This window comes from Chrysemys picta, chromosome 5 (assembly GCF_011386835.1).
Source record: "Chrysemys picta bellii isolate R12L10 chromosome 5, ASM1138683v2, whole genome shotgun sequence".
Lineage (NCBI taxonomy): Eukaryota > Metazoa > Chordata > Testudines > Emydidae > Chrysemys > Chrysemys picta.
This window is the reverse complement of record NC_088795.1, coordinates 10,183,709-10,207,925: the sequence shown is the minus strand read 5'-3', so window position 1 is coordinate 10,207,925 and position 24,217 is coordinate 10,183,709. Positions and strand designations below refer to the sequence as shown.

At 46.8% G+C, this 24,217-nt stretch overlaps 1 protein-coding gene and 1 long non-coding RNA gene across 14 annotated transcripts in view; one reads left to right on the top strand and one right to left on the bottom strand.

Annotated features, from left to right (window-relative positions):
* The window catches only part of SLC20A2 (solute carrier family 20 member 2), a 64,916-nt gene extending 48,131 nt beyond the window's left edge, over window positions 1-16,785 (top strand). For 8 of the 13 annotated variants that reach the window (XM_065595882.1, XM_005283949.5, XM_065595888.1 and 5 more), the window contains 3 exons: window positions 8,168-8,353; window positions 8,981-9,065; window positions 14,834-16,785. In XM_065595882.1, the coding sequence (XP_065451954.1) occupies window positions 8,168-8,353; window positions 8,981-9,065; window positions 14,834-14,998 (436 nt within the window). In that variant the 3' untranslated portion in view covers window positions 14,999-16,785. Of the gene's footprint in view, window positions 1-8,167; window positions 8,354-8,980; window positions 9,066-9,666; window positions 9,752-14,833 lie in introns of all 13 variants that reach the window. The other 5 variants (XM_065595887.1, XM_065595886.1, XM_005283951.5 and 2 more) reach the window with 2 other exon arrangements.
* The window catches only part of LOC135983523 (uncharacterized), a 53,410-nt gene continuing 29,848 nt past the window's right edge, over window positions 656-24,217 (bottom strand). The window contains exon 2 of the long non-coding RNA XR_010601199.1: window positions 656-1,225. This is a non-coding gene — a long non-coding RNA (uncharacterized LOC135983523). The remainder of the gene's footprint in view (window positions 1,226-24,217) is intronic.

Sequence of the window (24,217 nt, the reverse complement as noted above, 5' to 3'; positions counted from 1 at the left end):
AGCTGCTTCAGCCCCCTCAGTTCCCGTGGACAAAGTGGCCCTGTATCTTTGGTGAACTTTAGAAGGATGTGATTCAGATTCCCAGATAAGAGGCAGCCCCCTGAGTACTGAGCTGTGGAGCCACATCTCTTCAGGCTTGCGAGTTAGCCCCACAGAGGTCAGGAATTTCCACTCTAGCAAGGTAGGGGACTCATTTTTCAGGTTGTCCTCTAAAGCAATCCAGAGATTTGGAGAAAATACATCATTTAAGAGACCGTAGTCCCTGTGTCATCTGATGCCTTTTCAAGGTTATAGCCTATACAACATTTCTAAAATCTGCCTATTCCTACCACCAAACCCTTGGGGCAGGCTCTCTCTCACACTGACTTCTGCAGCCTTTTTTCTTCTGTCTTCAGCTTCTCAACTTACCTGTTTTCAGTCCTTTACAAATGCTGCTGCAAAGCTTCTCTTTCACTCTCTCCCCTTGAATCCTGTCAGCTAACTTCCCTTTTCTTCTGGCGTAAGTTTATCTCTTAATCCACATCTTGAAGGCTCTGCACAGTTCATCTCCTCCTGCTCCCTTTCCAGGCTTCTCACTCCTGTCTTGTCCTCCTTCCCCAAGACTCCCCCTATATTGGAACACCCACCCCTCATTTGCCAAGTCTCTTCTGCCAGGCCCTTTACTACGGACCCCTGAAGTGTGGGAGAGGATAAAGAGAGAGAAGAGGGGGGGAAAGTTATAAATTATCAGCTGTATGAAGTTTGATGTTCGCCCTATTTTATATTTTATTTAAGTGCATTATAGTGATGTACAGGCTGGTTGATAATTACATTTAGACTGAACAACTGATGTCTAATGTGGATTGTGTTGTAAGCTTCCTGCAGGTCAGTGTTCTCCCATGCTTCGTACATTGTTGACTGGACTTTTGGTGCACAGTAAATAATAATATGGCTATGTTCCATGTATTCCATCATACAGAAGAGACTAGGGGAAGACTTTTGATTCAGGCCTTGAAGAGGTTAAATTGGTTTATTGCCTCCCAAACCAAGTTAGCATGGACTCACTGACCAGGATAGCTGAGCCAGGAAATCTGGCCTTGACAGTCCTTCATGATGCATATTTCCACATGCTAATATCATACCAAACCGCAAATAGCTCCGATTTTTGCATCAGGATTCAGCATTTGCAGCACTCTGGGCTCCTCTTTGGGCTGACATCAACAGGGATGATAGCAATAGCGGCTGCCTGTTAAAAGAAGCAGAGAGCAATGATGATACCTTATTTGGCTGGTTGTTTGGTTCAGGCCACCTCCCTGCTGTAAGCTTAAACGTGCTGTGGCAACGACACTGGATCTGTTCCAGGCCCTGGGACTAACTGAGCCAATCCAGGAGCCATGTGACAACGTGGTGTGCATGTGCTGAACAAAAGCTAAAGAATTTTAAATCCCAGCTAAATGTGTTAGAACAGAAGCTCTGAAAAAATGTTGTTGTTAAACTTAATTGTGTGGCGTGTGCAGGTTTCACTGGCTCAGGACTCAGGCACACGGGGAGCACACGGGACCACTCAGAGGTCAACACAAGAATGAAAAGGGCAGTTCAGAAAAAAGATGTGGCCCAAGAGTGTGACTGCATGCAGAGTTGCCAGTGTTTGATACGGTTGTCTGGGGCTAATTCTCTGAACAAGTTGGAAGGGCTGGGGCCCTACTCGCCCCCACAGAGGGTTGTATGCGTCTTCCGGAGAACTATGGATTTTAATGATCAGGAGCGCAATACTGTTCCTCTTGCAGTTTTGTAAAAATACCTAACCGTCGGTGATGGGATCCAGCTAGGCATTCAGAAGTCTGAATTGATGGATGTCCCCAAGAAGCCTCTCAGTCCTGTCTCTTCACACAAAGGGGTTCCCCTGCCTGTAGCTGACTTCTGGTGGGGGATCCAGTGACCTAATAATCCACTGGCATGCTGGGCACCTTCCTAATCCTCCGACACCATCAGAGGCACGGCGCACTGCTCACCAAGGGCTTGGTCCAAAGCCCACTGAAGTTAATGGAAAGACTTCCTCCAAATTCAGCAGTCTTTGGATCAGGTCCCTAGGGATGTGATGGATTCTCCATCCCTTGGGGTCTCTAAAAGAGATGCTCTAGTTCCACCACAAATTTCTGGACTTGCTGCAGGAATTCCTGGATGAAATCTAGGGCCTGTGTTCTGCACAGAGTCAGATTACGGGATCACACCTGTGTGTGTGTTGGGAGTGGGGCGGGAGGAGACTCTCTCTTATTAGCTCATTTCCTCAGATTAGATTGGACGTTTTTCTAAAAGAGACATGCTCTGGTTCAAACAGGAATCCTATGGCCTGTGTATTACACACGAGGGCAGACTAGGTGACCAGAATGGTCCCTTCAGGCTTATATTTATGAGATAGATTTTGTTTCTTCCCACCTCATCCACAAGAACTGGGAGTGTTGGAGGGGACAGATTCCTTGCTTCACAATGGGTTTCCTGTGTCAGCTGTTGCATCTCAGTCTTCTTGTGCTTCAGTTCCCATCTGTCCAGTGGGGATAATAGTCTCCCCTATTCAGGACTCATTAGGAATCACCTCCCCTGTCTCTGCTGCTGCGAGATGAAATCAGGTTGTCCTATATCCAGTGCCCTGGTGTGTGAGGCAGAGGGGAACTGTGGGGAGTATCTCTTCCTCTCCTCAAGATACCCTATCAGACTCTGTGGCCAGATGCTGGCACAACAGTCAGATTCCCCTCCTCTCTGCCCCTGCGCAGACTCCTCCAGGGCTAAGCACTGATCAGCAGATTTTGCCTTGACTGTTTGTTGGGTTACCTGCTAGTATCACACTTTCATTGTGGACTGGGCTTGTTCAAGTCAGAGATTCCATTTGCCAGTGAAAAGTGTATAGAATTAAAACTGTATTTTAATACAAAAAAGCATCTTTGCTGTTGCAGTTTATGAAGACTTTTCTATCTTCTGACCAATTACTAGCAGGGCTTTTAAGTGTCAGTGGTGAGTCTCTTACAGATCACTATGAGCCAACAATTTACTTGTTCTAAATTTACCTGCTGTTAATTTCAGTGACACTTTGTTCCCGTATTATGTAACAATATAAAAAGGAGGGATTGATCAGTTTTCACTACATCCTTCAAGTCAGATTTTCTGCCTGGCCGCACCCCCAGTCTGTTTCTGCACCCATAAGATTGCAGGTACCGGTAAGTGCATTTAGACGTCTACTTACCTATTTGGGCCTGCAAATCTGGTACTTAAACACCTAAATAATTTAATTTGTCCCTACAAACTGTGGGCACAGCAATGAAGTCTTGGTTTAAAAATTGTAAGTGATTCAATCAAGTGACTCTTCTTCCTTCCAGGCAGAATTGTTTTTGCAATCCTACACTACAGGGCTTCTAATCATTTCCTTTGTGCTTCTGTTGACTTTATCATTCTTAGCTATATCTCAAGCATTCACAATGACTTCTTAGAAGATCCTCCTTAGAAGATATGTCAGCATATGGGAATCTTAGAATATTTTTGCTAATTGAAATTACCTTATGTTTAGCTAAAATGGATTTAATCTGCAATGGATTTAATCAGTGCAGTGCTTCTAAAAATCAGATTTTTATCTCCATTTTTCAGAGTTTTTACTAATTTGAACCATTTATTGCTGCTAGGGCCTTTCTCCAAATCCCAAAGACTCTTTTGCCCAATTAAAAGTCAAACAATAAAACCACTTTTAAAGTAATACAATTTACCATGCAATTGGAATGTCTCATTTTTTTGTCATGCATTCCTAAAAGAAACTTCCTTCCTAATCACTGCTCCAGGCCAGTTCTTGGAGTTATTTGCTTGGGATGGAAGTATTCACACTGATCTGTAAGCAAAGTCCATTAATGACAGTGTTTCTCACATCATTTTAGAGCTTGGTTTCTCATGAAATAATGAAGTGAGAGTAAGGGCCTCAGTTTAGATGGAAGAAAAGAATATAGTGAAGAGAATGGCAGGCAAGTGGAGGGTACGCAGAGTGTGCATGGAAGAAATTAGGGGAAAGATGGACTTGGGACTCTGAGCGATAGACTGGAGAGTGCACGGTTGAGGTGGGCTGGACACATGGTAAGAATGGGAAAAGAAAGACCATCAAAGAGAGCAAGAGGACTGCCAGAAAGGATGTGAAAGCCCGAGGATACGATGGAAAGACTCTGTCAAAAGAAGTTTGAAGAGAAAAAGACGAACTCCAAGACCTATGAACCCATGCCAAGGACCAGATGGAGTGGCAAACAATCATGAGCACCTCTTTCTTCCCCCATGTAAATGGGAAAAGGAGTTGTGAAGTGAAGTGAAGTGTAAGAGTCACATTTTACTTCAGTGCTTCCTAGGAGGTGCTGAGGACTCTCGACTCCCAGCGACTTGGGCAGGATCAGACACTAATACTTTATTCCAATGAAAGCTCGGACTCCAGTTTTGAAACGATACACATGATTAATTCCTAGCCACGGTGGCTTGCCTTGTACAGTATAAGACCTTAAAGCTGTCCCTTGCTCCAGCTGTGTGTTTTGGTACTGTGCCAGGAGTAAATATAGCCAGTCCGGGACCCAGCACAAGTGTAACTGTCAATCCCTGAATTCTGCGTTCTCAGAATCCCACTCGCTGTTATCAGTTTGTAAAGAGAGTAGCTGCCTATTAGATTTTAAATCTATTGAATTATGTTTGACTTTTTAAAATTATTTATCTTCCGTTTTGTAATCACTTAGATGTGATTAGAATCTGATCATTACAATGCCACCTTCCTTTTGTGCTTTCTTGGGTTGGGGTAAGGGAAGTACCGATTAACGAGTCATATTGCAACATACCATATCAAGGAAAGTCCTGTACAATCAGTAAAGTATATTTGCCTTGGGTAAGAGTTAGTATGCTTTCTTTGGTGATGTTAGCCTTGGCATTGTGACACAGCATTCATAGAACCTCACCTTAGCTGTACAACTGGGGCCAGATTTCCTAAAGCATTCCTTTTACCTTTAGGTACTTAAATGAAGCATGTGTCCTGATTTCTCAGAAATATTGAGTTTCCGCTTGACAATAACAGGAGCTTCTGCTAGATGCTGAGCTCTTTTGAAAATCTGCTGTAGTCTGCTAAAGTGGCTGCAGGTATCGATTAATCCATAGAATCATAGAAAAGTAGGGCTGGAAGGGACCTCAACAAGTCATCAAGTCAAGCCCCCTGCAATAAGGCAGGACCAGGTAAACCTTGACCATCCCTGACAACCTCTCCCAGCTTGATGTTATCTGCAGATTTTAAAGCATATTCTCCACTCCATTGTCCAAGTCATTTAATGAAACTATCAAATAGTACTGGACCCAGGACTGATCCCTGTGGAACTCTACTAGATACGCCCTCCCCGTTTGACAGCAAACCCTTGGTAACTACTCTTTCAGTATGGTCTTTCAACCTGTCGTATATGTGACTTAAAGTAATTTCATCTAGACCACATTTCCAAACACTAAAATCAGGGTGTATCATGTCAACTGCTTCTCTCCTATTTACCAGGCCAGTAACGCTGTTAAAGAAGAAAATTAGGTTGGTTTGTTCTTGACAAATTTGTGCTGGCTATTCCTTATAATCCTGTTCTAATCTAGGTGTTTACAGATTGATTGTTTAGTAATTTATTCTAGTATCTTTCCAGGTATCGAAGTTAGGCTGCCTGGTCTATAATTCCCCAGGTCCTCCTTGTTCTCCTTTGAAAGTTAACTACTGTGTTTGCCCTTCTCCAGTACTCTGAGACCTCACGTGTCCTCCATGAGTTCTCGAAGATCATTGCTACCGGTTCTGAGATTGCTTCAGCTAGTTCCTTAAGGCCTGGTTTACACGGGGGGATCAATCTAAGATATGCAACTTCAGCTACGAGAATAGTGTAGCTGAAGTCAACGTATCTTAGATCGAATTAAAATTACTTACTTTGCGTCCTCGCGGCGCTGGATCAACGACCGCGGCTTCCCTGTCGACTTTGCTTCCGCCTCTCGCACTGCTGGAGTTCAGCAGTCAACGGGAAAGCGATCGAGGATTGATTTATCGCATCTACACTATACACGATAAATCGATCCCCATAGATCAATCGCTACCCGCCAATCCGGCGGGTAGTGTAGACGTACCCTAAGACTAAGTACTTTAGGATGAATTTCATCAGGCCCTGCTGACTTGAGTACATCCAACTTATCTAAATACTCTTTAACCTGTTCTTTTCATATTTTGGCTTGTGTTTGTTTCCCCCTGGTTGTTAATGTTAGTTGTATGGAGTATCTGGTCACCATTTCACTTTTTAGGGAAGACTGAAGCAAAATATGCATTGAACACCCCAGGCTTCTTGATGTCATCAGTGATTGACTTTCCTTTCCCGCTGAGTAGAGAACCTCATGTCCCTTTGGCTTTTTCTTTCTCCTAATGTATTCATAGAACCTCTTCTTATCACCTTTTATGTAACTCATTCTGTGCCTTAGCCCTTTTGATTTTCTTCCTACATGCTTGTGCTATTCTTTGATACTCCTCCTTGGCAATTTGTCCATGTTTCCACTTTCGGAAGAATTTCTTTGTGATTTTCTGGTCACTAAAGAGCTCCCGATGGAGCCATATTGGCCTTTTCCTATTCTTCCGATCTTTCCTTCACATTGGGATAATTTGCTGTTGTGCCTTGAGAAACTGCCATTCTCCTGAACTCCTTTTTCCCTTAGATTTTCTTCCCATTGGCTCTTACCTACCACTTCCCTGTTTAAGTCTGCTCTTTTGAAGTCCATTGTCCTTATTCTGCTGCTCTCAGTCTTTCCTTTCCTCAGAATTATGATAGTCACTCTGATCAGCTTAAGCCATAAAAATGTTAAATATGTTCCCTCTACGTGTATTTGGTAAAGAAATATTTAAAAGTATTTAATGTCAGTTCCTTTATGCCTGCTTCACACATTCCTACATTTATTTTTTTCCTAATGCGAAAATCTGAAACATCAACAGAATAATGCAGATGTTAAATTTGATCCAGCCAACATAGCAGATGTAAACTCTTAACAAGGATCTCTGATGTGTTGCTAGAAACTGCAGATTTTCCCCTGAACGCTGTCACCATATTCTTCCATAATTCTGACTCTTAAGTCACTGAAAGGAATCCCTAAAGACCACAGAGTAACAGCATTGAATTTAGAGTTAGGTCTCTCCCTTTTTATGTCATTCTGACTTGATCAGCTGCAGGGCAAGACTTCTCATCAGCACTAAAGGCAGCATTAAGGTATAAGAACAGATGTTGCACATATCCGTGCTGCTGATACTTTCAGAGTGCAAGTCAGAGGTGTGTGCAAAGTTGGCTTACACGCTCTCTGTTGCCTTTCTCTGACCCTGGCACAACTTCTGTGCAGAGCTGGGTCCACTGTGTCATGTCAGAGCAGCCTGACAATTGCTTTACCTTGTAATAGCTGTAACTGGCCACAAAAGGTTGATATTGCAGCCAGAGTTTAACATGGTGCAGAGACACACCAGCCATGTCCCAGTATTGCCACCCCTGAGCATTCAAAAATGAGATTTAAAAAAAACCCAGTCACCTTCTTGTAACTGTATCAGAGGGGTAGCTGTGTTAGTCTGGATCTGTAAAAAGTGACTAAGAGTCCGGTGGCACCTTATAGATTAATAGACGTATTGGAGCATAATCTTTCGTGGGTGAATACCCACTTCGTCAGACGCATGGCATTCTTGTAACAGTTCCTCTTCGAGTGCTTGTTCACGTCCATTCCAATCAGGTGTGTGCGTGCACATGGGCACGGTAGCCGGAAGATTTTTCCCACAGCAGCATCCGTCAGGTCAGTACGGGTGCCCCCTGGAGTCGCGCCTTCATGGCGCCCAATATGGAGCCAAGACATCTGTAAGGTACCAATTTCTGGAAAATTATTTGCATAATAGAAACTTCAGTCAATTTCTGCCATAATGATCAACAGTGAAATGTAGGCAACAAGGGGCTCCCGAATTTGGATCTGATCCCATTTGTCACACACTGCAGTCTTCTTACAAATGACATTGTACAAAGTTTTAATCTATTTCATGTGGTGGGATTAGAATAATGCCACACCCAGTTTTGGAGAAAAATGAATACAACAAATGTGACTTGTTGAAAAGCACTTGCCTCTGTTTTTATAACCCCGATATATTTTATTTTCTCAGCAATGCAATTGGTCCTCTGGTAGCTCTGTGGCTTATATATGAACAAGGAGGTGTAATGCAAGAAGCTGCGACTCCAGTCTGGCTGCTGTTTTATGGAGGTGTTGGGATCTGTGTAGGTCTCTGGGTCTGGGGGAGAAGAGTTATCCAGACTATGGGTAAAGACCTCACTCCAATCACACCTTCGAGGTAGGTACAAGATGACTAATTTGATTGCCTGAATTTCTAATAGGATCTAGTTTGAGAAATTGCTGCTGTAGTTTTGCTTTTAATTGTGTGGACTGCTGGGTTTGCTTTTGATTTGATTCTAATGGTAACTTTTTTGACCCGCTACCTTGTTAAAATATCCCTGTAAATTAATGTGGTATGAGTCTGAATTGTAGAGGTCTAGTTGACCAATGTATTCTACTGCTGTCCTAATTAGCATGTGAAACTATGACATTTGGAAATCACAAAATTAGCTTTCTCCATGTGCTTCATAACATTACAAATATGAATCTGACTCTTAGTTTTGCTTTAATGCATACTAGACCTCTGCTGCCACTAACCTAATGACTAATTAAGCATGATTCACTGGACTGTAGAGTAGTAAAACAGCCTGAAGCGCTGAGCTGTGCAACCAGTTTAATGCAAATAACTAGTGTGTATTGTTTCCATTATTCAGTAGTCCATTGTTTTCCTAATGTAATTTTATGGCCAAATCAGTTGGAGATAAACAGTTGAAGAAGATACTGGTAAGACTTTGGCACACTGCATGGTGTCAGTCCAAACTGATACAAAGAGTGACTGTGAAGTGTTTTCTTATGCTTCCTGCAGTGGATTCACTATTGAGTTGGCTTCGGCGTTCACAGTTGTGGTAGCTTCCAATGTTGGACTTCCTGTCAGTACTACACACTGCAAGGTATGCTTTTGCCATGTGACTGCAGTCATGGCAGTCTGGACTGTACATCTTTAAGTTTGCTGCTCAGGTCGCTGTACAATGGCATGATTCAATGCAGGAAAAAGCTGAAATAGTTCTCTTCTGCAAGGCAAAATCCAATTGATGTTGAGGCATGGCCCAGTTCTGGTCTTTCAAAAACAAACAAACAAACGAACAAAGAGATTTACATCAATGTAGAACTGGAAATGTTCACTGTAAAAAATACATTTTTGATTTTCAGATTGATTTTCAGTAACTGGGGCATAGGAGCATACAGGGTTTGAACTCAATAGGCTCTGCCCAGAGTAACCCTTCCCAAATATGGCATCCACAGCTCTAAAGAGAGAATGATCACAAGCAAAATTAAACAGTTCCACAGTATGTTGGGAGTAGAAGCAGATGATTTGCTTTTCTTTGATTATGCCATTTGAACCTAGATCTGTAGCATTCCTCAGTGTTCAGAGGCTATGACACCTTCCATCATTCATACTTCACTGTCTTGATAAGTGCATGGCATGGGATTTCCTTCATGTAACTCTTATACTACAACATTTCCATCTATCTTTTTTTTATTTCTTCACAGTGGATTTTGCATTGAAGTAATGTGTGCGCTAACGGTACTTGTAGCCTCAAATGTGGGTATTCCAATAAGCTCCACTCATTGCAAGGTATTGGAGTTTGCAGTGATAATCTCAATCTATTACAGTCAAATTCTGAGAAATGCTGATCGTTGCAGTTTGCCTTCATTATGTTTTGCGCCAAATAGATTTTGATGACCACAAACAAACAAACAAAATTACATTCAAAAGAACTACACAGATGCAAAGTTAAGACTGAGCAATTGCACAAAAGGGTGGAAAGTTTAAGGTTCTTACCATAATGTTAATTTGGCCAGTGTGAATCTGACTAGTGTAGTTTACTGTTCACAATGTTATTGTAGACTTAGGTGGTCACGTTAACATATGTTTAGCGGTCTTATGTTGAGCATCCTCAATAAAGCATGGTGCACATGCAACATGTAGTGTTCAGACAATTAGCTTAAATTGCTAACTATGGCTAGTAGAAATGCAACATTCCTATGCCGTGAGAAGCTCTGAAATGTAAAAGGAAAAAATCTTTATTTTTGCAACAGCCAGAGCCCTGTCCCTGTGGAGAGGAGGGCACAGAGTCCCTGTGGGTTTAGTCACTAACCCCAAAACGTTCGGTATCTTTCAGCTGTTGCAAGGTATAATGTTTGTGAGCCAAGCAGGGTCCATCCACAAGGAGCCAGTTGTAGCAACAGAGCCTGGAACTTTCGGTTTTGGCCATTGGTTCACATGCCAGTTACTCTGGAACGAGGCTTTTAGTAGAGTTAGCCTGTATTTATTCTAATCCATGAAGCCTACGATTTAACACACAGGGGCTTCTGAATAGCTTGTACTGCATGTGACAAGCAGATTTGATTAGCTTGTCTATGCACTGAAATAACAATGGAAAATGGATGTTATAAACATCCTCTCTACAGAAGTGTGTATTTTAGCAGGCACCACTGTTGAATGCAGAACTACTTGTTCTATACATCTGTCGTTAAACAGAGCATATGAAGGCAAATTGCACTGGTTTGAAACCAATCTGAAGGTAGCTGTCATCGAATATCTACAAATCATTTTTGTTTTTCTCTTTTGAAGTTTTAACTGCTTTCCTAATCTTTAATTCATCAAAATCATTATTAATAAACTAAACTTTCATAGTGTTTAGAGCTGGATTTACCAATGCCGTCATTGCTGATATCTTTTTAAATTCCAAGAAAAACCAAAAATTACATCTTGCTTACACACTAAACCAGACTGAAATTTGATAGAGTAACCTTGCACAATAGATGGGAAATACAAGCTGATACAAAAATTGTGTGAAATGTATAATATACGTAGGACTTCTGATTGTCTGTTTTTGATATCGGGGTGTATTATCAGTTAAAACTTACAAACAAAACACCTGGTTTTTATCCAGTAAACACCAGACATGTTTATTTGTATCTAAGGGCTTGTTTACATAGCGCAGTAATGCATACTGTGGTGATGTGATTTCTAAAGTGCACTAATATGTTGCACATTAATTGGTCCATGCAGGCCCTGCTGGTGCGCACTAAAGGTTCACTAGAGTGCTTTAACATAGTGCTGTTTGAGAGAGTTCTACATTAAAGTGTACTAGGGAACATTACAAATATTACTCATTACGATATTTACAAAGAGAGCCTTGAAAGACCCTGATTTTTGGACACAGAAGTGTAGGACTGGAAGGGACTTCAATAGATCAACTAGTCCAGTCCTGTGCACTCCAGACAGGAATAAGTAATAACTAGACCTTTCCTGGCAGATGTTTGTCTAACCTGTTCTTAAAAACCTCCAATCATGGAGATTCCACAACCTCCCTAGGCAATTTATTCCAGTGCTTAACCATTCTGACAGTTAGGAAGTTTTTCCTAATGTCCAACCTAAACCTCCCTTGCTGCAATTTAAGCCCATTGCTTCTTGTCCTGTCCTCACAGGTTAAGGAGAACAATTTTTCTCCCTCTTCCTTGTAACAACCTTTTATGTATTTAAGTGTCATCATGTCCCCTCTCAGTCTTCTCTTCTCAATACTAAACAAACCCAATTTTTTCAATCTTCCCTCATAGGTCATGTTTTCTAGACCTTTAAATCATTTTTGTTGCTCTTCTCTGGACTTTCTCCAGTTTGTCCACATCTTTCCTGAAATGTGGATGCCCAGAACTGGACACAATACTCCAGCTGAGGACGTATCAGCGCGGAGTAGAGCAGAAGAATTACTTCTGGTGTCTTGCTTACAACACTGCTGCTAATACATCCCAGAATGACGTTCGCTTTTTTTGCAACAGTGATATATTCTTGATTCATATTTAGCTTGTGGTCCACTATAACCCACAAATCTCTTTCTGCAGTACTCCTTCCTAGGCAGTCATTTCCCATTTTGTATGGGTGCAATTGATTGTTCCTACCTAAGTGGAGTACTTTACATTTGTCCTTATTGAATTTCATCCTATTAACTTCAGACAATTTCTCCAGTTTGTCCAGATCACTTTGAATTTTAATGCTATCCTTCAAAACTCTTTGCTATCCCCTCCCAACTTGGTATCGTCCGCAAACTTTATAAATATACTCGCTATACCATTATCTACATCATTTATAAAGATATTGAACAGAACCAGGACTGATCCCTGTAGGACCCCATTCAATATGCCCTTCCAGCTTGACAATGAATCACTGATAACTACTCCCTGGAAATGGATTCCCAAGCAGTTATGCACCCACCTTATAGTATTCCATCTAGATTGTATTTCCCTAGTTTGTTTCTGAGACAGTCATGAGAGACAATATCAAAAGCCTAACTAAAGTCAAGATATACACACATCTGCCACTTCCCCCCTATCCACAAGGCTTGTTACCCTGTCAAAGAAAGCAATTAGGTTGGTTTGACATGATTTGTTCTCGACAAATCCATGCTGACTGTTACTTATCACCTTGTTACTTTTTAGGGGTTTGCAAATTGATGTGCGTGGTTATTTGTGTCATTATATTTCTGAGTACTGAAGTTAACCTGGGGGATTATACACCAGTCATTTTATCCTTATTCCCCTTTTTATAGATGGGCATTATTTGCCCTCTTCCAGTCCTCTGGAATCTCTCCCGTCTTCCATGTGTTTTCAAAGATAATTGCTAATGGGTCAGATATCTCCTCAGTCAGCTCCTTGAGTATTCTAGGATGTATTTCATCTGGCCTGCTGAACTGAAGACATCTAACTTGTCAAGCTGCCTTCCACTTTCAAATTCTCAACCAGTTCCTCCCTAGTTGTCAAAATCACATCTAGAACAGCCTCTCCCCTAGTTGTTTTCTTCACCTTCTGAAATAAAAAATTGTCTCCAATACGGTACCATTTACTGCTAGATCCCAAAAAGTCACTTTCTAACAGAGAAGAGTTTTCTGTTTCCAGTTCCCAGCTAATAAGAGCTGTGCTGCTACTAATAAATGTTTTATGTCCTCAAGTAGCCACATCGTTAATTGCGTTACTTCTCGGGCCAGAGGAACTCTATGTCCCAGTTATTAATTTGTAATCCTGCCGTAATCCTCTGGGCGATATTTCCTGATATGAATAAAACCTTCCTCTAGTCCATTGCTGCCCATAGGTGGTGGTATAGTTTGCAGGAATAAGCCACCATTGCTACAATACTTTTAAAACTCTCTCTCGTACAGTAGTACATACATAGAAGTTGATCTGCCAAACCCTTCTGCTAACTATTCCTCAAAGTGTATTTCTCTGTTAACACCTTCTTGCCTTGATGTCCACACTGATTGAATTCCCCACATCATCAGGCTGGTCTAGTCATTTTTAGGAAGGGCTATGAACATTTGATACAAGGAGAGTTGCTGTGATGAGTGGTTGGCACAGAAGCACAGGTTTTACACTAGAAAACACACTTGGCAGACTGCATAAATTTTTATTCTTTAGATTTCAGTAGCACCCAAAATGTGCAAGACGTTTGGCAAACACTAAAGACAACTCAGTCCTTGCACCAAAGAGCTCTCAGTCTAAGGCAGGGGTGGGCAAACTTTTTGGCTCTCGGGCCACATCAGGGTTGCGCAACTGTATGGAGGGCCAGGTAGGGAAGGCTGTGCCTCCCCAAACAGCCTGGCTCCCGCCCCCTCAGAACCCTCAACCCATCCAACACCCCCCCGTTCCTTGTCCTCTGACCGCCCCCTCCTGGGACCCCTGCCCCATATCCAATCCCCCTGCTCCCTGTCCCCTGGCTGCCCCCTGACAGCCCCCTGGGACTCCCATTCCCTATCCAACCGCCCTCTGCTCCTCCTCCCCTAACCATCTCCTCCCAGGACCTCCCGCCCCTAACTGCCCCCCAGGATCCCCCCTGCTCCCTGTCCCCTGACTGCCCTCCTGACCCCTATCCATATCCCCACCCCTGGGACTCCCACTCCCAACCCTCCCTGTCCCCATCCCCTGACCGCCCTCCCAGAACCTCCACCCCATCCAACCGCCCCCTCCTCACTGACTGGACCCCGCCCCCTTACCAGCAGCAGGAGCTCGCAGCCACAACACCCGGCCAGAGCCAGCTGCGCTCCCCACACTGCCCAGCGGGAGCGGCGGGCCAGAGCACGGCCCGGCTGTGGGGGAGGGGCCAGGGACTAGGCTCCCCGGCCGGGAGCTCAGGGGCCGGATGTGGCCTGTGGGCCGTAGTTTGCCCACGTCTGGGCTAAGGCTTCAATTCTGCAATGAGCCCCACACAGTATGATCCTTGTGTCCATGCAGGGCCTATTGACGTCAACAGGCTCGGGGTGGGTGCAGTGCTCTGCCTATGGAGAGCTCATTGCAGGATTGGGGCCTAAAAAGGCAGAGCACATAGACCTGCATTGACACTAGCAGAGTTAATTGCCATTTGACTGAGATACCAGAATCTAATTAAGCTGCTTGAAGTTGAGGCATATACTAGGAAAGGCATTGAAGAGTCAGCTGCTGAGGGGTTTTCTTCTTCATTTTTTAAAACCCCAGCAACCTGCAAGTGCTAAATTCCAGCCATCCTTTAACAAAGCCTCACTCTTCACTGAAGTCTGCATTACTTTAAGATCTTGGCTACTTACATGGCTGGGTATCAGCTGATTGGCATCGGGTTGGTCGTAGAAGTCTCTTAGAGGCTTGTAGATGTTAACCTTGTATCTCCTAACCCTCTTCTCAAACTCCTAAGGTTGGGTCAGTGGTGGCAGTCGGCTGGATACGTTCAAAGAAGGCTGTTGACTGGCGTCTGTTCCGCAACATCTTTCTGGCCTGGTTTGTGACGGTTCCTGTCGCTGGCTTGTTCAGTGCTGGAGTCATGGCGATCTTGATGTACGGGATTCTGCCCTATGTCTGAATTGCCACTTCCCCGCGAAACAGGCCGAGTAGCCCAAGCTACTCTCCCATGGCGGGGGAGGAGAAGAGCCCTGCTAACCTGGCCAATGGAAGTGCTAGTCGACAAGGATTCATCTTCCATATCTAACTTCATATCTACTGTATATAACAATGTGTCATATTGGTGACATGGTGATATAATGTGGTGCCGTTCTTATATATTAAAGAAATATATGCATATAGTAGGGAATAGTACCTAAGTTATAATATAAGTGGGGTGAAAATATTGCCTAGAATTGAATATTTAGTAAAGTTTGTACATAATGTAACATTTCAGTGGCGATTTTTTTAATCTTTTAAAGAAGAGTATGGATTGGGAAATATTTCTTGTCTATTTGATATAAGATAAAGCGAGGTACAGGATTGCATAACATGAATTTTTTTAAAGTTCAAAGATACTGGAACAAAACATGTGCATAAGTGCTTTTCGTAAGATAACTTTGTTCATATCAGATTGATCTTTGTGTACAATACTATATGGCAACTGCTTTTGTAAATACTGACAAACAGTAACTTTTTAATGGTGCATTTCCCGTATATATTTTGGATAAGAAAGTTTAGAAAGTACCAAAGAAGCAGGGAAATAGCTTGCTAGAGTTATGTTGTCGTCTACCCGTGTGTGTACCTGTGTGTTCCCACTGCTAATTAAAGATTGTGTTCACTAAGCTATCCCCAGCAAAGCTGGGATAGTACTGTTCATGTTTGATTGTAACTAGCAAAAAAAAGTATTTTACAGTTATGCCTGTTCTCGTTATTCTGTATGCTTAACACTACTGTTTGTGTGATTAGTCAACTAACTTAATTATATTTTGAATCTGAAATACACTAAATATTCATCTTCCATATTCCCCCACTCCTATCAAATCTGAACCCAGTCCTGCCATCAACCTGAACAGGAGCAAGATGAAGCCTTAAATATCTTCTCCTTCCCCAGTAGTTCTCCACCACAGAATCTCAGAGAAATGGGTGGGCGATTACATGGCCTGTACTCTAAAGTCACGCATAGAAATTGAGGAAGGTAGATAGGTAATAAGCGTGCCTGGCACTTGGGGATTAGAAAGTAATGAATAATAATGGGCCCTGCCCCGTGAATGAATTGCTTTCGGGAGTACAGTTGTGTCATTGAGGCTGTCGGATCAGCCTGTGTTATGGATACTAACAAACACTCTAGGGCCGGGTTTGCATGTTGAGTAGTACCCTCCTCCCTCCCTGTGTTCTTCAGTGGAATAAGATGCTGCTCGTGGTGACTAAGGGCAGGTCTACACTGCAATCTGAGGTGTGACTGCAGCACAGGGAGACATGCCTGAACCAGCATGGCTACAACTCGCAGTGCAGATGTGGTGGCACAGGCCTCAGTGCAGGCTGGGTACAAACTTGCATTCCTAGCCTACCCTGCTGTTTTTAGCCAGACCGCAATCACCCTGTAGACTGTGGTGTAGACATGACCTGTGTGGGAATGAGAGTCTGGCCATAGAGGAACTGTGGATACATATTTGGGTTGAGATTGTCACTAGCAGTGCAGGATTACATGGAACAAGCGTGGCTTAAATCTCAGCCTAGAAGTCTCGATGCCATTCATGCTGAGGTGACTGTTGTGAGGGCGGAAGACAGTGTTTGGATGGAGATGGAAACCTAGTACTGTTTAAATGCTGCTAAAATTTTGATAGACGAACATTCTTGGTACTCTGTTATGACTTTTTCCATTGATCATTCATACTAAATTTATAATAAAAAGATAAATAGCCCCTATCGTTTGTTTGCCTTGTGAATTTTTTGAATGTTATTCATCTGCCTCAGACATGAGTGGAAAAGGCACAAGTGCTAAAGATTTCTTACTGTGGGCAGCTAGAACTTACACTTTGCATTTGTTTAGATCCTGGTTGTTTTTTGTCCATTTGAGACCTTGGATAGATTTTGACAATTGCAGAATAGTAGCTCAAACAAAAGAACTCTGTGACCAGCAAACATGATTTCTGTTGGTCCGGCAATCCCAGCACACACCCACCTCTCTCCTGAATCACCCCAGCCTGGTCCAGTGATGGCTCCTGTCGCAAGTGTCATGGGCGGATGCATATTAAAGTGTCCCCTCGATACTGCCGTGTATTCAGCAACGCCTGCCCTGCTGGCTGGTTCAAACAGACAGGGCACTTTAGGGAAACTCCCCTTCAGTGGAAGCCACAAACATTTCCATCATGATGGTGTCATGCTTCAAGAGAACTGCTCCTCTAATCCTGCTCTGTGGTCCAGCAACGGCACCCACTCTGGGCTTCAGGCTCACTGGGCTCTCGAATAGAGACCTGCATCTCAATCCCTTCTGGCCTGGGTATTTCCAGGCTGCACATCCCCTGACTATCCCAAGCAAGAGACACTGCCTAAGCAGGCCTGCTTACTTTGTATTCAGAGACCAAAAGTGCAATTGCCCACCATGATAAGGTACCACACAGCACTTCCTATGCAAGCCTATCTTATTTAAAAGGTAAAAGCGCTACAGAGAAAACATTAACAATAAAAGAACCTACATGCATGCTAATAAGCTTGCCAAAGCTCACCGCAGATCTCAGGCAGGAACAGGCCTTAAAAACCCCATCCAACGGGTCTCCTTGTGGTTTCAAGTTCACCACAGCTTCAGCTCAGAACTAGCATGGTCTTTATCAGGCCTCAGTAGGCCCAGTCCTTCCAGCCACACCTTAGGATTCGGCTACTCCATGCACCAGGTGTCCTGTCCATTTGCTGGATCAGGAAGAAGGCCCTGAGCTATTTATCCCCAAACCCTTTTTATCTGTTGGTCCCTGGCGAATCCAGTGTGAACCAATCCATGCCCACCTCTCCAGGAGTGGCTTCAAAGGGCTGATCACCGGAGGAATGACATTAGCCTCCCCCGCCTCCCAGAGGAGTTACATACAATAACACATACACAATGACATGTTTAATGCAATGGACCCCAAAGGGATTAAACCTGATTCAGGAAGGGTTATGTTAATTCCACCAGGTTTGTCCAGTGACAGACAGAACAGTGGTTTTTAATTGTCAAACACTCTGAATTGATATAAAAGCTGTAGAGTTTTGGTCTTGAGGGGTGGGATTTATGGTAGGTGACTGAGTGACAAAACCGTGTAACAGCCCCATGCTAAGAGTGTGAGACTCAGGGAGCCTGCCGAAAGCTTTCTCAAAGGAGCGGGGCGGAGTGAGCACTCTTTTGGCTGTCCTGAACGAGATGTGCTTTCAGAGGGTGTGGCTGTGGTTCTGAATATACATCCACAGCAGACCTTACATTGACAGGAGCCTCTTCCCCTCCGGATGAGCACACAAGGGGCACCATTCTCAGAAAGGGCAGCCTGGAACCCAGGGGGTATCTAGACACAGAAGGCCAAGACACCAGGGTAAGATGGGAGAAGAGCATCCCAGGGGTGGGTAGGTGGGTGGGACACACACACCCCCCTCCAAGAGCCTGCAATAGGGCACAGAGACAGGTCTCAGCCCAGCTGTGCGGGAGGGGGCAGTGTGTGACACACAGCGGTTTGCTGATCCTGGATAGGCACCCACTACTCTGCTTCCCGCACTGATCAGAAACATGGGGCAAGCATAGTGCTCAGGGTTACCATACGTCCGGGTTTCCCCGGACATGTCCGGTTTTGGGGTCTTTAAATAGCCGTCCGGGGGGAAATCCCGGACATTTTTAGCTTTTTACAAATTCCCGCTCACTTGGGGCCTCTCCAGCAGCAAAAGCTCCTCCCCCCCTCCCCTGCAGCTTCAGCACGCCGGCAGCGCTGCGTGGGGCATAGGCACCCCCTGCTCCCGGCTCCACCCCGTCCCCATTCCAATCTCTTCCCCAAATCCCAGGCCCCGCCTCCTCCCCCAGGCGTGCCACTTTTCCCCTCCACCCCCCTCCCTCCCAGACTTTTGCACAGCAAAAGGGAGGGAGGAGAAGCAGAGCGCTCAGGTGAGCTGGGGGAGGGGGGCGCGGGGAGGGTCTGCCCACAGCAGGTAACCCCGGGGGGGGGCACAGGGGAACTGCTCCCCACCCCAGCTCACTTCCGCTCTGCCTCTGCCTGCTGTCTTGAGTGCACAGCCGCACCACTCCGCTTCTCGCCCCCTCCCTCCCAGGCTTGCCGCGCGGACATCTGATTCGAGGCAAGCCGGGGGGTGGGGGGGCGGAGAAGTGGGGCAGCTGCGCACTCAGGGGAGCAGGCAGAGCCCGAGCAGAAGTGAGCTGGGGTGGGGTGGGGCGGGGCAGGGAGCGCGGCGAGTCAAGAGACAGGGAGCAGGGGGGTTGGATGGGGCAGGGGTTCTGGGGGGGCCTGTGTGTGGAGAGGGGTTGGAGCAGTCAAGGGACAGGGAGCAGGGGGAGGGTTGGATGGGTTGGGGGTTCTGGGGGGGGGGCGCCTGTCACGGGGTGGGGGTGTGGAGAGGGATCAGGGCAGCCAGGGGACAGGGAGCAGGGGGAGGGTTGGATGGGTCAGGGGTTCTGGGTGGGGGCCTGTCAGGGGGCAGGGGTGTGGAGAGGGATTGTGGCAGTCAAGGGACAGGGAGGGTTAGATGAGTTGGGGGTTCGGGGGGCAGTCAGGGGACAGGCAGCGGTTGGATAGGCGTGGGAGTCCCGGGGGTGTGGATAGGAGTCAGAACAGTCAGGGGACAGGTAGGGAGTGGGGTCCTAGGGGGACAGTTAGGGTGGGGGGGGTCTCAGGAGGGGGCAGTCGGGGACAAGGATAAGGGAGGCTTAGATAGGGTGTGGGATCCCAGGGGGTGGTTAGGGGCAGGGGTCCTGGGAGGGAGCGATCAGGGGACAAGGAGCAGGGGGGGTTGGATGGGTTGGGGGTTCTGTGGGGGGCAGTCAGGGGGCGGGAAGTGGGAGGGAGTGGCTAGGGGGCGGGGCTACCCCTCCCCCCTCCCCCCACGGAGTGTCCTCTTTTTTGAAAGTTCAAATATGGTAACCCTAATAGTGTTACACACCACAGAGCAAACACTGCTCCTTTCCCAATGGCCAGAAGTGGTGACCGAATAGCTAGTACAATCAAGTCAGATGCAAAGCTGAACCAAGCACGTGGCATGTCCTGTGCGAGTCACGTCCTACTCCATCTCTGGGCAAAACTGAGATGGTGCATTGCTTCTGGGAAGGCACATGACAATCCATTTGGGCTGACAGACACACACATGGATCCATGTCAGGGACAATGAGCCCGGAACACTCCAGGAGTGGTGGCACCATCCACACCAACAAAGCAAATGACAGAAGCCTCCGTCTTCTGTATAACATGGGGTTTGCTTGACTGTTTGAGGCCCCACTGAGTGTGTATAACTCATTATCCCACACCCCAGTGCCCACAAGTGCAGTCTGTTAGACAAAGCAGGTGAGCGGCAGCACCTGCTGAGTGCTTGCAGGAAGCCACGCCATGAGCCAGGCTTATCAGTTTTAATCCCCGCGACGAAGGGCTCATCACTGAAAGCCGACACCCACGGAGTAAAAATCGGCAGAGCTGCTCTCTTTCCTAGGAGGCCTTCCCAATACAGCCAAGCCAGAGGCACAGAAATGAACAAGGACGCCCGTTTCAGTCTAATACGATATACTCTTCTTCCCAAAGGCAGAACTTCCACAGAAATGAGCCTTACCCTCATCAGCGGCGTTCTCGCTAAACCAGGATTATTTACCAGGGACTCTACATCCCATTAATACCCAAAGCGCCCATAGGATGATGCTGTATTGAACAGCATGAATGTCACCAAGGCACAGGGACATCTGCAACCACTGGGACACCATGGCTGTGTCTTGGCTGCACGGCATAACCACTTAGCAGCAACACCAAGTAAAGGGCTCCGCTTCCCCCACGCAAGCTAAAGGGGAATTCCCCTTTGGTATGACCAGTACAGGGCCTGTGGAACACAGCTGGTAAGTTCTCATTCCATCCCCAGAGAGCAGTGGTGCACACCCTCGCAAATCTGTTCTGGTACGTTCAACGCTGGCATTACAATGGATGCCCATAGCTAATGTTCTGGTTCGGGCTGCCTGCCAGGCTGCTGATGTCTGCTGCAGTTCTGCACCGAAGCCATGTGGTTAAACACTGGGGGAACAAGAACTGTGTGCTCCATACCCAATCAGCAAGAGGCTAGTTCAAAGCCAAACAGGCACCTTTGAAAGTCCTTCCTTCTCCCTGTTTGATCAGTAAAGTCGCACATCTTTGGCAATGGGCAAGTAGTTTCAAAGAAAGCCCAGTCAATGTTATGTTAAATCGGGTGGGCAAACTTTTTGGCCCGAGGGCCACATCTGGGTGGGGAAATTGCATGCAGGGCCGGGTCAGGGGTGTGGGAGGGGGTGCGGTGTGCAGGAGTGGGCTCGGCGGGGGGTTGGGATGCAGGAGGGGTGCGGTGTGCAGGAGGGGGCTCAGGGCAGGGGGTTGGGATGCAGGAGGGGGCTCGGCAGGGGGGTTGGGATGCAGGAGGGGTGCGGAGTGCAGGAGGGGGCTCAGGGCAGGGGGTTGGGATGCAGGAGGGGGCTCGGCAGGGGGGTTGGGATGCAGGAGGGGTGCGGTGTGCAGGAGGGGGCTCAGGGCAGGGGGTTGGGATGCAGGAGGGGGCTCGGCAGGGGGGTTGGGATGCAGGAGGGGTGCGGAGTGCAGGAGGGGGCTCAGGGCAGGGGGTTGGGATGCAGGAGGGGGCTCGGCAGGGGGGTTGGGATGCAGGAGGGGTGCGGAGTGCAGGAGGGGGCTCAGGGCAGGGGGTTGGGATGCAGGAGGGGGCTCGGCAGGGGGGTTGGGATGCAGGAGGGGTGCGGAGTGCAGGAGGGGGTTCAGGGCAGGGGGTTGGGATGCAGGAGGGGGCTCGGCAGGGGGGTTGGGATGCAGGAGGGGTGCGGAGTGCAGGAGGGGGCTCAGGGCAGGGGGTTGGGATGCAGGAGGGGGCTCGGCGGGGGGGTTGGTATGCAGGAGGGGGCTCGGCAGGGGGGTTGGGATGCAGGAGGGGGCTCGGCAGGGGGGTTGGGATGCAGGAGGGGGCTCAGGGCAGGGGGTTGGGATGCAGGAGGGGGTGCGGTGTGCAGGAGTGGGCTCAGGGCAGGGGGTTGGGATGCAGAGGGGTTTGGGCTCTGGGCTCCAGCCTGGCGCCACTTACCTAGAGGGGCTCCAGGGTGGCAGCGGCGTGCACTGGGGCCAGGGCAGGCTCCCTGCCTGCCTGCCCTGGCCCCGCACTGCTCCAGTCCCTGAGGCCCATGGGGGAGGAGGAGCACAGGGCTCCACGCACTGCCCGTGCCTCCAGGTACCTCCCTCAAAGCTCCCATTAGCCGCGGTTCCCCATTCCCAGCCAATGGGAGCTGCAGGGGGCGGTGCCTTGAAGCGAGGGCAACGCATGGAGCCCTCTGCTCCCCTCTCCCCTCCACCAGGGGCTGCAGGGACGTGGTGTCGGCCACTTTTGAGAGCGGTGCGGGGCCCGTGGCACCACGGGGGTGGCAATTCTGCGGGCTGGATCCAAAGCCCTGAAGGGCTGGATCCGGCCCGCGGGCCATAGTTTGCCCACCCCTGTGTTAAATCAAAGTAAATTTACATCTGAACTTCCCAATGGCAGACAGCTAGCTGGCATGGCACAGCCACTCTGAACAGCCCCATTTGTGACACTCCCCAAGGCACCCGGGCGTGAGGCCAAGCCTCACCACCACCTGCCCTTAGCACGCAGCAGTCTTCGCTGTGTCTGCTGCAGGTCAGCTCCCTGAAACCACCAGCCTCTAGCAACGCAAGCACGGCCTTCCAGGCTCCCACTGGCCTCAGACCCTCAGTACAGCTAGTGATAGGCACACATTGATCCCTGAATACTCAGAGCATTCCCTTATCCACTGAACATTACAGAATTACCAGGTCTGCTCTTCCCAAAGGAAGAGAACACATCTGCTTGTAAAAGTCAGTTCAGGACCAGGGGGGACTTTGCTTAGCACCGCAGTACTTAGATATATTGATAGTGAAAACAAGGAGAAGTTTATCATCAAAGATTAGTATCAGAGGGGTAGCCGTGTTAGTCTGAATCTGTAAAAAGCAACAGAGGGTCCTGTGGCACCTTTAAGACTAACAGAAGTATTGGAGCATAAGTTTTCGTGGGTGAATGCCCACTTCATCAGACGCAAGTAATGGAAATTTCCAGAGGCAGGTATAAATAAGTATGGAGATAACGAGGTTAGTTCAATCAGGGAGGGTGAGGTGCTCTGCTAGCAGTTGAGGTGTGAACACCAAGGGAGGAGAAACTGCTTCTGTAGTTGGATGGCCATTCACAGTCTTCGTTTAATCCCGATCTGATGGTGTCAAATTTGCAAATGAACTGGAGCTCAGCAGTTTCTCTTTGGAGTCTGGTCCTGAAGTTTTTTTGCTGTAAGATGGCTACCTTAACATCTGCTATTGTGTGGCCAGGGAGGTTGAAGTGGTCTCCTACAGGTTTTTGTAGATTGCCATTCCTGCCATCAAAGATTAGAGATTCAATTATATGAGTAAGAATATTGGAAACAGATGGTTACATAGAAAACCAACCCATAGCACCCTTCCTAGAGACTAAACTAACAGGTAAACTCCTGCCTAAAGAAGTTTGTTGCACACAAAGTTCTCTCCACCTTTTTCACCCAAGCCCACGTGAGACTGCTCTTTCATGACGCAAACACACTGTCCATTTACTTCCTAGGGGAAGGGTGCCAGGGTGTCTTCTTTGTCCCCCAAATATAAGGAAGCAACCCTTTGGTGCGCATCTCAAGATAGGGATCCCTCTTCTGCCCAGCAGTTTATTTCTTGCTGTTACTTCTCTTTCTTTGACTCCTCACAATCCTTCATTTGTATTTCAGTCAGACTGGTGAGTGGTGACCCACTGAGAATTATACAATACTTAATTTACATTTTAACAGCCAGAGAGATAAACCGTACTTTTCTAAAAGAAAACCTGTTTGTCACCTTGCCGGTGGCCAGTCCTTAGACATAGACTTCCAGAACATATTTCCAGTGTAGACACAGCTTCGTACACAGTATCTGTACGTACATTTCACTGTGATATTGATGAGTACAGTTACACAGGCTTTTACTACAGCCCTTGCATGACAGCGGTTCTCAACCTTTCCAGACGCCTGTGCCCCTTTCAGGAGTCGGATTTGTCTTGCATACCCCATGCTTCCCTTCACTTTAAAACGACTTGCTCACAGAATCAGACATAAAAATACAAAAGTGTC